Source organism: Sciurus vulgaris (assembly GCF_902686455.1).
Source record: "Sciurus vulgaris genome assembly, chromosome: 9".
Lineage (NCBI taxonomy): Eukaryota > Metazoa > Chordata > Mammalia > Rodentia > Sciuridae > Sciurus > Sciurus vulgaris.
Window position 1 is genome coordinate 57,279,712 of NC_136469.1, and position 14,319 is coordinate 57,294,030.

At 37.6% G+C, this 14,319-nt stretch overlaps 1 protein-coding gene across 1 annotated transcript in view; it reads left to right on the top strand.

Moving 5' to 3' along the window:
• SLC39A8 (solute carrier family 39 member 8) overlaps positions 1–11,785 on the top strand; it is a 79,240-nt gene extending 67,455 nt beyond the window's left edge. Inside the window, exons 7-9 of the mRNA XM_079153458.1 lie at positions 7,180–7,387; positions 7,793–7,977; positions 9,985–11,785. Of these exons, the coding sequence (XP_079009584.1) occupies positions 7,180–7,387; positions 7,793–7,977; positions 9,985–10,134 (543 nt within the window). The 3' untranslated portion in view covers positions 10,135–11,785. The remainder of the gene's footprint in view (positions 1–7,179; positions 7,388–7,792; positions 7,978–9,984) is intronic.
• The last annotated feature ends 2,534 nt before the right edge of the window (positions 11,786–14,319 follow it).

The following is a 14,319-nucleotide window of genomic DNA, read 5'->3' on the forward strand; positions in this document are numbered from 1 at the left end:
ATGGGCTACTTTCACCTACACTTAGAGCCAAAGGTGTGTACCCTCTGTAGCACACCTGTAGCTGTTTCAGGAACTGTGCGTTCTCTATAGCAGAAATCTCACCATATATTCGGCTGCATGTATAAGGTGTATATTCATGATCTAAGGGAAGGTGCAGCCTCTCTTATCTCTTGACTTGCACACTGGCTGAGCTTTCACCAGGGCACTCCACAGACCTGTCTTATGAGGGAGTGAGTGACAAGATCTATGAAGTCTATGAAAAATGGTTTGAGGAATTTTTAAAAGAGACCTTGGCTCTATGTCAGGCATGCCATAAATCCATGTCTTGCTTGCAGAAGCAACACAAAGAGATGGTACTGAAGGCAGGCAGACATGTGTGAGTCCAAAGAGTACCTGCTTATGATTGGGGAGATCCAGTGCAATAATCCTGTGGCCACACAGAGCCAGCTGGACCCCTCTTGCCCTTGGGCAGTGATACCTTTGAGGATGGGGGTTTAAGAGAACTGCCTTAGCTATTGACAGGTAGGGCCTTCTAGTGCTGGAAAGTGAGCTAACCATGGCAGACAGAGAATGCTGAGCTCATAAATACCCCTCCCTACCACTATGTCATTTTTAGTGTGGCCCATTAAGCAAACATCAGGATGACTATTGAAAGATACCAAGGTCTTCTGGTTTACTTTTTTATTGCAGTTATTCTCTATGATAGCCTTTTAAGATATTTAGTGGCATGGAGTTAGCTTCATACCCTATGCCTATTAAAAGAATACTATCCTTATATTTCTTCCAGATAGCTTTGCTACTAATTTCTACTTTTATCTTTTGAAAGCTCTGACCCACCCTGAGTTAATCTAGCTCCATATTTCTGGCTATTTCTTCTTCAGGAAGGGGAAAATCAGATATTCCATTCAAAGTTTTGCTCACTTTAGAGATTTCCCTTTATCACTGTATTTTAGATTCATTGTGAATAAGCTTGCACAGCTGGGTGGTGCTGGCATACTTACAGATCTGACTACATTTCACTGGCCATTGGGAACTACCCATGAAATCGAATGGTTATTTGTAGGAAAAGAAGTGGCGTATTAGGGTTAGATATCATGAGATTTTGAAGCACTTGCTATTATAATTCACTTGTGCCTCCAAGACCAGTGTGGGCTTATTCTTGCATGTACGATTTAATATTGGAATGGTGATGATCCAATTTAATGGTCTGCTGAATCAGATAAAATTCAGTTCATGTCGGGCACAATCCTACTGTTATTTAGTGTTCCATGGGCAGAGATCAGTCAGTACCCATGAACAAATAAGGAAGTGCTTGAAAAAAAGAAAGAATAGTTAATTCAAAAAAGAAGACATGATTTTACATTAAAATTCTAAGGGTCTAGGCTTCCTTATAGAATCACTGAATGCCACAGATTTTTCTAATTCCATTGGTTCTGTGGAGTCATAAGAACCAAGTGGTGAGGAAATTTGTAACACATACTTTGCAGAGACCATGCATGCCCTGGGCTTCATTTGTCACCTTGTGCATAACTTCTGTTCCATTTCCTCTGTACTTTGAATTATGAAAAACCCAATTAAAATGTCTTATTTTTGAAATTTGTTTCCTATGTTCCAGCAGCAATGATCTTATCAGTTAGGGTTTGAATAGGAAATGGATATTCTCAAATTAAGATAATTTGAGGAATGTGTGAAGTGGGGAGGGAGCATGCCTCTAGCAAGGGCGAGAGTGTAAACCAGGGACCAATAATGGCTCAAAGGATGGAGGGGAGGAAAAAGTTCCTAGAACCTAGAAAGAGAGTTTTCTTGAGAGGAGCTGTGACCTTCATTTAAGGATCGTGCCCTGAGATGTGCCCATCAAGGGGCTTTGAGGAATGAATACCCTGACCTCTCCTGTTCACTTCTTTCAGGGTTCCTCAAGGGTCAATCTCAAATGGAAACCAGGAAAAAAGAAGCATATCCAGGTTGTCTATTCAGCACAGCCTCAGGAGAGAGCAGAAAGAGGGTGGAGAGCCATTCTGGAAGGGGAAATGGGAGCCATTTATCACAGGCCTGAATCCTGGGTGTTTCTTTCTGGGCTGTGAATTCCAACAAAGTGAAGAATCTTTTATTTATATTTCTGTCCTCAGTTCTAAGCACAGTTTCTGCTTGCTATAAAATACATGCTCAGTGAATAATTAAGTGTTCTATTCCAATACCTCCCATATGACTTTGAACAAGTTATTTATATTCATAGGTTATCTCGTTCTGTATCTCTAAAATTATGATACCAGTATCTGTCCTGTTTCACTCATAAGAATGTTGTAAAGGTCGAGAGAAGATGAAGTGAGCAATGTGAAGTGCTTCGTAAGCTGTGAGGTGCTATGTATTTGTAAGACATTATTACTTTACACATTTCTGAGGCCTTTCCTCCTGTACCAGTCAACTGTCCAATTCATATAAACTTATTAACTTGGATTTCATACTTTTCACAGTGAGTTTGACTTTCTGCCTAATTAATCTCCTGACTCACTCATACACCTTGATCTTTAGTAGTGAGGCTTCTTCAAGAGCATAATTATGCCCAAGCTTATGCATCCTTGTTAATTTTTTCCTCCTTTCCTTTCAACAAGTCTCTGCACCCACTCACTTAGATAAAGCTTTCTTCTTAGCTCTAATTTTTCTTTTTTTTTTAATAATTTTATTTAGTAGGCACATGAATATCTTTAAGGATCCTAAGTAGTAAATATTTTGTCTTGTATGTTCTTGGGCAGTTTTAGTTTTCCTGCCTTGTCATTAAGTCATCTGTGCAACTCTGCAACTTCACAATAATCATTAATGGAGCACTCACTGGTTTATCAATACCATCCCACTTAATCACCACAACAATTCCATGAAGTCGGAAGTATTAGTTTCACCATTCTGCAGATAAGGAATCTGAATCTCAGAGAAGAAGGCCTCTTTCCCAAATCCATGCTTGACCGCAAAACCTGTGCCTGCTAATTAATAAACTGACTTGGATTCTAGTCTGTTTTTCTTAAATCTCACCCGCCTTTACCTGAAGTCTTGTTAAACTGCATTTTATTATTCCCACTTGTATTACCATAATTTCTCCTTTCTAGACATGGATTTTATGTGTTACTTTACACACAGCTTGCATCTTCTGCTGGTTGTCATTTATATTTCACTTCAGCATCACTGTGTGTTCTGGTGGGTTGCTACTTTTCCTTTTTGGCTTGATTTTCTTTATATCAGAACTCTTCCTCTGCAAAACTATTTCACCATGTAACATGGGATATAAAGTTTAATTCTTCCACACAGAGGTTATTTGCTTTTGTTTCCTTACCAATAAAGCAGGGAGCCAATAAGCGATTATATCCTGCCCATTCTTCATGGCTGCTGTTGCCTCCCTCAGTGCAGAAATGCCCGTGCTGCTCTCTTGAGCCATTAAACAAACAAAACATGGTTCGCCCCAGTGGGGCTCTACACTCGCTCTCCAGTGCATGCAGCACCTTGCAGGCAGCCTGTCACCAGCTTCACATGGTTAGCGGATGGCAACTTCAAGTCTGCACAGATTCACAGTTCCTTCCTGGTGCCCTACTCCCAGCCTGAGTTTGCTTTATTTTGTGAGTACTAAAATGCATAATGAATATTTAAACATATCCAGAACACTCATGAAAAATAAAAGGATAAAATTACCGAGATCATTCACAGTGCTATCTCTCAGGGAGAACCAGGACAAAAATTTTTGTACGTATTCTTCCAAGTATATTTCCACCAGGGCTGGGGATGTAGCTCAATGGTAAAGCACTTGACTAGCATGACTGAGATTCTGGGTTTGATTCCCAGCACAGAAATAAGAAAAAAAAAAAAATTGTTGCCAAACATATTTGCACTTAGAACATCATGGAATTACAGTATTTTTATAAAAAGGTATCCACCAAAATGCTGTTTTATTATGCTTTTTTTTTTTCAAAAATCTTAATATTTTGTTTCAGATGTGGAAAAATAGCTATTCCTCATCTGCACTCCTCTTCAGAGTGTTTCCTTGCAGGTGTGAACTGTATTGATATGATCAGTGTCTGACCTACTTAGCCAAGAGTTTCTTTTTCTTTCCTCATCTTTCTCCTCCTCATTACTCTCCTTCCATTCTTCTTCATTTCCTTCTTTTTGTCCTCCCTGTCTTTGTCCTTCTCTGTCTTCCTCTTTCTGCTCTTCCTTTTTCCTTTCTTCTTCTTCCTGCTCTTCCTCTTCTTGCTCTCTCTCATCCTTGCTTGCCTCTTCTTCCTCCTTGTTTTTAATTTCCCTTCTTCCTCCTCCACATCCTTTCCTCTTCTTCCCCCCATCTTCTACCTGTGTTCCTCCCCTTCTCCTCCTGCCACTCCACCCTCTCCTTTCCTCCTCTCCTCTCAATTTCCTCCACCTTGCTTAAACTCTTCTACAATGAGCCCACTTGCTTCCTCCATTTTAATATCTTAGTACTTTATTTCTTTAAATTTTGCTTCCTCCTCTCCAGTTGATGTTGGGATTCTACTTAGAGCCTCCTCTTTTTTTCTTGAAACCCTTGGTCATGATATGCTTCCTCTCCGAATTTGGATTCCTCTGCACTTTGCTTTGATTTTTGTTTCCATGAATAACTAAGGTGAGTGAGACATGTTGAGAGCCCTGCTGGAAATGGCACAGTGATTCTTGTTGGATCTGCCCTAGAAACTCAATTTTGGACGTCAGACTTACCATCTTGTCACTAGAGTGAACTGCCTCATCAGGGCTGGGAATAGAAATAGCCTCATATTTAGAGTAAAATCAAACAAGGAAGCAAGTTGCAGCAGCAACTTCTAGCAAAAATAAAGGAAAGAGATGAGCCCTCACTTATTTAACTAGAGAAACCTGAATTTAATGTTCTTTCTGCTCAGTGATTTAGCTCCAGGTGAATTACAAATGAACTTTTTTGTAAATGTTTGCCTATTTTGGTGTGTTCCGAACTTATTAAAAATGTAAGACTTTTATAACATCGGTGAGTATCATTTGGGACCTAAGCTCATACAACTAATATGTGGCATATAAATAAAGTCAGTCCAATCTGCTTTAGAGCTAAGAAAATCATGCCTAATATATTAATGTAATTTCTCTTTTGGATTAAAGGTGTTTGTAGCATACTGTATTAAGTGATATCAGGTAGCCATGACTTGGTCTGGTAGACTTTTCCCTAAATCATCACCAGTAAATAAGGAAATTATAAATATATGATTAGGCAAGCCACATTGGAAGGTGAAAATAATTGTTTTAATTCAAAGCAGTCTTATTAAGTGTATCTGGCCAGGAAATTTTTACAAAGCCCAGATCATTTTCCCTATGGCTTTTCCTATGACTTCTTTTGTGGTTATTGCTGGCTGCTTCAGGACATTTTTTACCAAAGTCACCCACTGGACATGGACTGAATCATGATTGTTTATTATTCTGTGCATTGAAGAGTAGTTACAGGGTACAAAGACCACACTGAAAGACAACATTGAATTCTTTTCATTTTGATGTTGGCTTTTTAAAGTTGAGGAGATTAGAAACTGTTTAGAAGAGTTTTTTGAGAGAAAGAGCAGTTTTCCCTGTGAACTGTGTTTAGATCCTATTATAAACAAGAACCCTCTGTCCCTTTATAAGTTACCTCCTTTCTATCAGTGTGTAAATTTGCTAACCTTTCTGTGCTTTAATTTCTTAAACTCTAAAATTATAATAGTAGTTGTATTTACCTGAATTAGTTTAAATGAATGGAGGTGCTTAGAACAGGGCCTAGCATATAACGAATGCTATCTGCCTTTGCTGTTCCGTGTTGCGCTACAACATCAACCACAATGACAATGAGAATGGCAGCTGTGTTCCCAGTCCTTCCATATTCATTTAAGACTTTATTTGCTCCAAGTGACTATTGGTGGTGAAAACAAACAGCATCCTGCAAAGATGCAGATTGGCCTCCAGTGAACAGTGAAAAGATGTAAGATCTGAAGTCACTTCTGAAAGTGTTGGTCCCCAAAGTGTACTGAGCGATGGAAGGCATGTTGGAGTAAATGCAGAACCTCTTAGATGATTGCTCTGGAAGCCCCTCTCTGTTGAATATATGTTACACACTAACAAAACAGTCAGCCATATACTGTATGTCTGGTTTCTTCAACATAGAGATGCTTCATGAAGACAGAAGTGCTTTTTACTTCCATATCTTTTCCATGGCATTCAGCACAGTGTTTTATATATGGTAGATGCTCAATAATACAGATTTTGATTAACTGCTTATGTTGAGGTGGGGGGAGGAGATTTAGAAATAAAATGTTCTCCAATTAATTACAAACTGCTTTCCTGCTTGATGAATTTGCCTTTTCCTGCAACTTCTGTACAATGCTTTAGTTGGCATTTATCATTTGATTTTGTACCATTTTGCAAATTTTCTGAACTCTAAATTCCCACTAAGGTTTTGTTTTGTCATGGGATTTTCTATTTTTATTATTATTTCAAAATGGAAGGGCATGCTGGAGCAAAGGCAATCCTGCTCTAATAATAATTCATGAAATTTGTTAAGAGAATAATTTAAATTGAGAGCTGGTAGGGACTGCATTTTTATAGCCTAAGCACAAGGCATGTTATCTGTGATGGAGTGGAAACTCAACAAGTTGTTGAAAAATAAGTGTATCATTTAGTACATTCACTTCTTTTCACAGTGGAAAAAACTGTGATGATTTTTTCACAGAGTGGCATAGAAGGAACTATAATAAATATTCCTTGATGTCCTCCTGTTTAATTGTGGATTTCACATTTAAATTGTAACATGGAGAAGATTTTAAATGTGGTCTTTGAGTAAATTTCTTAATTTAAAACACGTGCATAAATCAGATGCTTAGGTTAATATCTGTTACGTTGTAGGAAGGAAGTTGCAAGAGTTTGCTCGCATAGTCAAAGGGATTGATTTAAGGGGAAACTAATGTAAAATGTTCGTAAGAGGCTTACTCAAGATGAATCAATTGATTTACTTCCTTCCTCCCTACTGTGTTTTCTTTCTCTGTTAGATATTATGAAGGTTTTGCATCCCTGTGAAAGGCTTTCAGTTGAACAATTTGTCTCTCTCAAGACATAACCTAACCCATCTTCTACTTCTCTGTACCTCTTAGAAGTTCAAGAAATGTTGCTTATCAGGTTGATTGATTTTCTACTATTTTACAGGATGGAAAAAGGGAGTCAAGTTCATGTACCTGTTTGAAGGGGCCCAAACTGTCAGAAATAGGGACGATTGCTTGGATGATAACGCTCAGCGATGCCCTCCACAATTTCATCGATGGCCTGGCGATCGGGGCTTCCTGCACCCTGTCTCTGCTTCAGGGCCTCAGCACTTCTATAGCAATCCTGTGTGAGGAGTTTCCTCATGAGTTAGGTGAGGGGCTCTACTCTTACATGGAATGAGACATTTCAGGTGACACATTCTTCAAATCCTGCTGATGTATCAAAATGAAGGAGCCCTTGTTGGACATTGATGATTATCTTTGATCTCGTCCCAAATAGAAAAAGGCAATTCAGCTAGGCATGAAGGTGCACACCTGTAATCCCAGAGGCTTGGGAGGCTGAGGCAGGAGGATTGCATGTTCAAAGCCAGCCTCAGCAATTTAGTGAGGCCCTAAGCAACTTTGTGAGACCCTGTTTCAAAATAAAAAATAAAATGGCTGGGGATGTTGTTTAATGGTTAAGTGTTCCTGTGTTCAATTCCTGATACCAAAAAAAAAAAAAAAAAAAAAAAAAAAAAAAAAAAAAAAAATTCACTTGGTTTTTCTTCTTCTTCCAGGGGACTTTGTGATCCTGCTCAATGCAGGGATGAGCACTCGGCAGGCTTTGCTGTTCAACTTCCTTTCTGCCTGTTCCTGCTACGTTGGGCTGGCGTTTGGCATTTTGGTGGGCAACAACTTTGCTCCAAATATTATATTTGCACTTGCTGGAGGCATGTTCCTCTACATTTCTCTGGCAGATATGGTAAGAAATTTAACATTTTATTTTGTTGTAATTTAAAATTCACAGATGAACATCCGGGTTATGAGATAAGAGTAACCTCCTGCTTTTCTTAGTGTGCAAGGCCTATGTTGTACCTTAAAACATTCTCATTTGAACACATCTCACTTCTTGAGTAGCTTGCACTAATAGTAATTTGAAACTGATTACCATTGATTCTTTTATCTGTGATCTTATTGATAGAGGGTGAAATGATTTGTTTTGGCTGAAGTAGGGTTATTTTCGCAGGCCTTCTTTTGCCTTGTGGTAGCTAAAACTTGACATCTACTACATGAAACGTTTTCCCCCTCTTTTATGAAGATGTCACATTTGGAAGAGGAATAACTTGATAGAAGAAATAGCACTAAACAGTGAAAGCCTTTTGGGTTGAACTAAAATTACTACACTAAAGTTGGTAAAATTAAATTTGACCATATTTATTTGTGTCAGTGGGTATTTACATCTATATTTATGCCTATGGGTGTCTATGTCTTTATCTTTGTGTGTGTGGATGCTGACTTGAGTGTTTATGTGTGTGTGTATGTTTAAGAGAGAAAATATCCTGTACATTTTTGAGTGAGTCATGGATAGCTTTCTGGAAAATAAAAATGTGCTAGTATATAAAAATCAAGTGATATTTCTTTTGTGTTTAGAAAAGGATATATTACATATATAATTTACTAATTATATTTCCTTAATCTATATTCTTAGCTCCCTAATTAGAACCATCTAGCTCTGTTCATCATTCTCTGCAGACCCCGTTAAGAGCAAGAATTTCATCTCTTAGATCAATTGACCGCATTTGCATTTTTTTTCATAAAATTAATGTGTCATACTATTTTATTCTAGATAGTCACATGTTTCTCTGATATAAGAACAGAATCTATGAGAGTTGTTTAAAGAAATTATACTAGTACATGATGCTATATGTACTTCCATTATTTTTGCCTTTTCCCCGGTGGTTTCACATTTTACTGTCATTTTTTTCCTAGCAAGAACTTTCTTAAGTCAAGCCCACAGATTAACTGTAGAATTTGGAGACCTCTCAGATGCTTTGGTACAATTCACTACAGCATATGTAGCAAATCACTTTGGAAATGTTTTGAAAAGTTGACATTTACATGTCTCCTTATATAGACTTTTCTGTAGACATTATTGCTGAGAAAGTAGATTTTTAAGTGAAATACTTAGGGTTTTAATTGCTTTTATACTTCAGCAAGATTGTTTTAGTCTTTAATCCTAGAGTAATGGAAAATTTATTTAAAACCCTTATAATTTTGTGAGGTTAGAGCAAGCTAAAGTAGACAAATTGAAGAAATAAGAAGTTAACTTTATAGTTATTTCTAAAAATGTATTTATTCTACTACTGTTGATATGTTCTAAGGTCAAGGCTGGAAATCTGTCAGGCACAATGGCTGCATCTGTGGGGCTTTTTAATCTAGAAGGAGGGAAAGCAGAAATTGAACAAACAAATAAATCACAAATAATTTTAAAATGCTGTGAAATAAAAGGAAAAGCAGTATATATGATGAGAAGGTAAGAGGGAATCTAGTATAAATTAGGAATGGCTAAGGGAAGTGTTTCAGGAAGGGATGAATTAAGGTGAAATAAGAAGTGTCTAGTCCATTGAAAAATTGGAGAGAGAAGTGTTCAGGTCAGGGTTATAGCAAGTACACAGATTTTGAGGGAGGATGCCTCTGAGATCTGAGAGAACGATGTGTGTGGATGCAGCACAGGAAACGGGAGAGAGGAGGAGGAGAGAGAGAATGCATAAAATGAGGTAGGTCCCATCCTTCTGATTGGCATAGCTGGGGATCAACACCACTGAACATTTTTATTCTTAATGCCTAGATATTCCAATTATACACTCTATACTAAAACATGTAATCACCTGAAATAAATCATCTTCTTCCCCATAGAAATCTGGAAGTGATTGTTTTATGTTTGACCACTAGATGGCAACCGTTGTCTAACAAAACATCTTCCTTCTAGTTTCCAGAGATGAATGATATGCTGAGAGAAAAGGTAACTGGAAGAAAAACTGATTTCACCTTTTTCATGATTCAGAATGCTGGAATGTTAACTGGATTCACAGCTATTCTGCTAATTACCTTGTATGCAGGAGAAATCGAATTGGAGTAATAAGAAATGGAAGATGATGTCGTTAATGAAGGCATTGCATAAATAAAAAACATCTCCAAAGGGATTTTTATGTTTATCCTGTTTAGTTAAAAAGATAATTTTGTTTTCAACGGTAGGTCAAGAATACTAATTATTGCTTTCAGGTATGCGAAATAGGCCATTGTTTGTTGTTAAAAGACTTCAAAAGGTTTTGGGTTCCAGTTTGAAAGGTTTGGTATATGGGGATTTTGGTAAATACCTATTTTTCAATGTTTTGTGCATATTAGAAAATCATGAAGCAAGACTCATACATTCTGTAATCATTTAGACACATTAAGCCCAGAGATAAATTTACAAGGAAGGTCATGTAAAGCTGTAAGACTTGGTAGAGTTTCAGAGTGGTTTCCTTTCAATTAGTTTGTTCTAGTGCTTTCAAGAGCAGGTACCTTGAAACGTGGAAGAGAATCAAAACACATAAAACACATGATTCCAAGTCCTTAATGAACCCAAGGAAAAAAGATTGCTTACAGCATTTGTTCTGTGTTATGCTTCAGTTAGGAACTTGTAGTATTGTTTTGAAAACCATTTCAAAACAAAAATTAGGAACTCAACAGTGGCTTGCTAGCCCTACCATGTTTGGTCTTAGAAGTTTATCTTTAAGTGTAAACTCTACCAGACTCCATCAAAGACCAGAACAGATTTTTTATGACTTATGTTATGGTTGCACCTCTTAGAAATGACAGAAGAGTATGTAAAGCTGGTGACAGCTTTGTCAGTGTGTCATGCCTATGCATTTTGACAGTGAAGACAGCGGGTCTGGAGAAAGAAATTGAATGTAATTTTAAACAATTTACTTTAAAAGGTGAACATAATTATTTAGCAGAGAATATTTTAATAAATGCGGAACAACAGCTGGACTGCTGTACATCAAGGACTGATTAACTAGAAAATATACATTCCTCATGGGTGATAGAGAGTCATTTAGAAAAGACTTCTTTTATGTTCGGCCTGCGTTTTTCCATATGGTATACATTGGGGAAAAAGGTAGCACATCATGGGTCTTTTCTCTGTCATTTATAAAAAAACAGAGTCTGTTTGCTCAGTTAGCAGATAATAAAAATTTGGTCTGAAATTGAACATCCCAACCACAATTCACACTCCCAAGTCACTTAAAGAAAGACAAGTTGTCAGGAATATGATTGATAAAAGCCAATAATAATCTCAGGAATTGCATGTTTCTACAGATCATAACATGTTTTTACATAGCAATAATGCAAATTTGGTGAATGTTTTAATGTTATGCCAATGTATATTTTACTTTATGATTGACATCTTAAAAAAATTATTGTTTGACCAAACAGTAAACATCTTTGAAACCATGTACTGTGTCTTACATTATTCATTTAATACATTTCTTTTTTATTTGAGTGACCACCATGTATCTGGTATTATGGGGGGAGAGAGAACTAGGAAACTGGTGATTTAAAAAAAAATTTAGCAAATAAACACTATAAGGATTTATCATTGTCCATTTCAAGAAACAGAATCTATTGTTATCATTTCAGCTTTTTACTTTCTATCTTAATAAATGGTCTTTGGCATTTTAAAACAAGTTGTATACTATTTAACAAACTATATACAAAATTATATTAAAACAAGATTTTTTAATGACCTTTGATTGTGTGTGTGGATTGTCTGGGCTCTTTTTTTTTTTTTTTTTTTTTTTGATATTAGGGATTGAATCCAGGAATGCTTATTACTGAGCCACATCCCCAGACTGACACCCTTTTTAAAATTTTGAGACAGGATCTCACTAAGTTGCTGAAGTTGTCTTTGAACTTGTGATCCTCCTGCCTCATCCTCCTGGCATTAAAGGCATGTGCCACCACGCCTGGCTTGGGCTTTTCTATTCTTCCCATGTGTTTAACCCCTGGCCATTTTCCTCGACCATGAGAACAGAGGCAACAGGGCAGTGAAGACTCAAAAGACAAAAAGAAAATTGCTGCTGGGCTCGATGGCACACACCTGTAATCCCAGCAGCTCTGGAGGCTGAGGCAGGAAGATCTTGAGTTCAAAGCCAACCTCAACAAAATCAAGGTGTTAAGCAACTCAGTGAGACCCAATCTCTAAATAAAATACATAATAGGGCTGGGGATTTGGTTCAGTGGTTGAGTACCTCTGAGTTCAATCCCTGGTACCTACCCCTCCCCCCCAAAATTGCTACTTATCGGAGGCTGTGGTTGAATGTAGAAGATCGGAGATGGAAAGCCATGGTTACATTTATATTATTCTGGATAACTTTATTTCAACAAGCATAAACCTGTCAGTCAACATATCTTATACTGAAACATTCATTACATACACCAGTTGAATAGTCTACAATTTTTAGACTTTAAAGGTGCTACCAGGACTAACCAAAAATATTTCAATGTATCATATATTGGGTTATATACTTTTATTTTTCATTGTTAAACTTTTAGAAATGCCCAATAGCTAGCATCTATTGAGTATCTTATTAGACCCTGTGTTACCATAATAATGTGGCAAACTGTAGGACCCCCCAAAAGGAAGACCCTTACTTGAGTCTCAGGATGGCGTGCTCCAGGAAACACGAGAGACCGGCTTGATGTAAAAGCATGAGGCGCTTTAATAACGGAGCTCCGGGCCAACACGTGTCTCACGCAGGAGATAGAGGAGTTGACCCCGAGGCTCAGAAATCAGGGGTTTATATAGGAAAAGTTAGGGAGTTTGGCGCGGGTACACATAATTGGCTGATTCAAACATAAGCGGGCACATGACTACATTGATTACATCAGCAAGTAGTACATGCAAATTGACATTCCAACAATGGGGTAGGGCAGTTTATTTTGGTTAGCAGGGGTCAAGTTAACCTTAAAGAAAAGGGAAGAAGGGGGAAAGTGGGTGACACCAGATGGTCCACGGCCTTGTGGAGATTGTTTATCCTCCATGGCCAGTTAGTTTTTGATGATTTGGCAGTCTTATTTTAGGCTTGTTTAGGTATGTTCAGGCCTCAGGCCTGTCCCTCTTTGTTTCTTTTCCTAAGTTCATTTGCTAGACTACAGATTCTGTGCTTTAATTATGGGCACTTAAATTTTAACTCCTTCAAAACCACCTGGAGAATCTCAGGTTCACACAGTAGGTTACTCTACTCAAGCTACAGGTCTGCTGATAGAGGGTGGGCTGATCTGGGGCCTTGGGCTGTGGTTTGACTCTGCTTGGTCACTGTTACGGGTGGTGCTGTAAAGTTATGGGGCAAAGGGCAGAAGTACATAATTCCAGAGAGTGGAGAAGTACAAACTGGTTCAATCTGTCTCAGTCTCTATGAAGTCTCTGCTACTTTGTTTCATGCAGTAGAACATATCTAAGAATAATAACATAGCGAATGCTTCTAGTGCATCTCCCTTTTCTATTACTTATCTCTAATTTCTTTTTATGGACTTGGTATTTTAGTTCATTTACGCATACAGATTCCAACATGGATGTAACACTGGTTCACTCTTACTGAAGATAAGTGTTAGAAAAGCCTCTGAATAGTTTGATTATAATGTTCTCTAGGTGCTTAGTAAGGGCCCTACTGAATGGAGCATTTCTTTCTTAAAAATTGTTATTGGTTCTTCTTAGTTATACATGACAGTAGGATCCACTTTGTTATAATTATACAAGCATGGAATATATTTTATTCTAATTAGTTCCCTGTTCTTATGGCCATACATGATGGTGGAATTCACTATGGTGTATTCATAAAAGTACATAGGAATATTACTTTGGATTTATTCTACTCTTTCCTTTTCTTATCCTCCCTTATTTTCCTTCATTGCCTTTTGTCTAATTTACTGAATATCTGTTCTGCCCCTCTCCCCCTTATTGTGGGTTAGCTTCCTCATATCAGTGAAAGCATTCGACCTTTGGCTTTTTGGTAATGACTTATTTCACTTAGCATGATTGAATGGGAGCATTTCTGATTTACCACATTTAAAAAAAAAAAAAAACACAACAAACTTCTTTAGCTAGGAACTTAAATGTATAAAAAATGAACCAGTGGAAATAAGCCCAAACAATATTGTGGGTTTATGAGATAATTAGCATGGGTGCCTGGGTGCATCCACAGAGCTCATTACTGATGGCTGATGCCAGGGGCATGTTCTCCTTGCTCTGCTTGGCATCCTCCTCCTTTCGGTCTCTCTT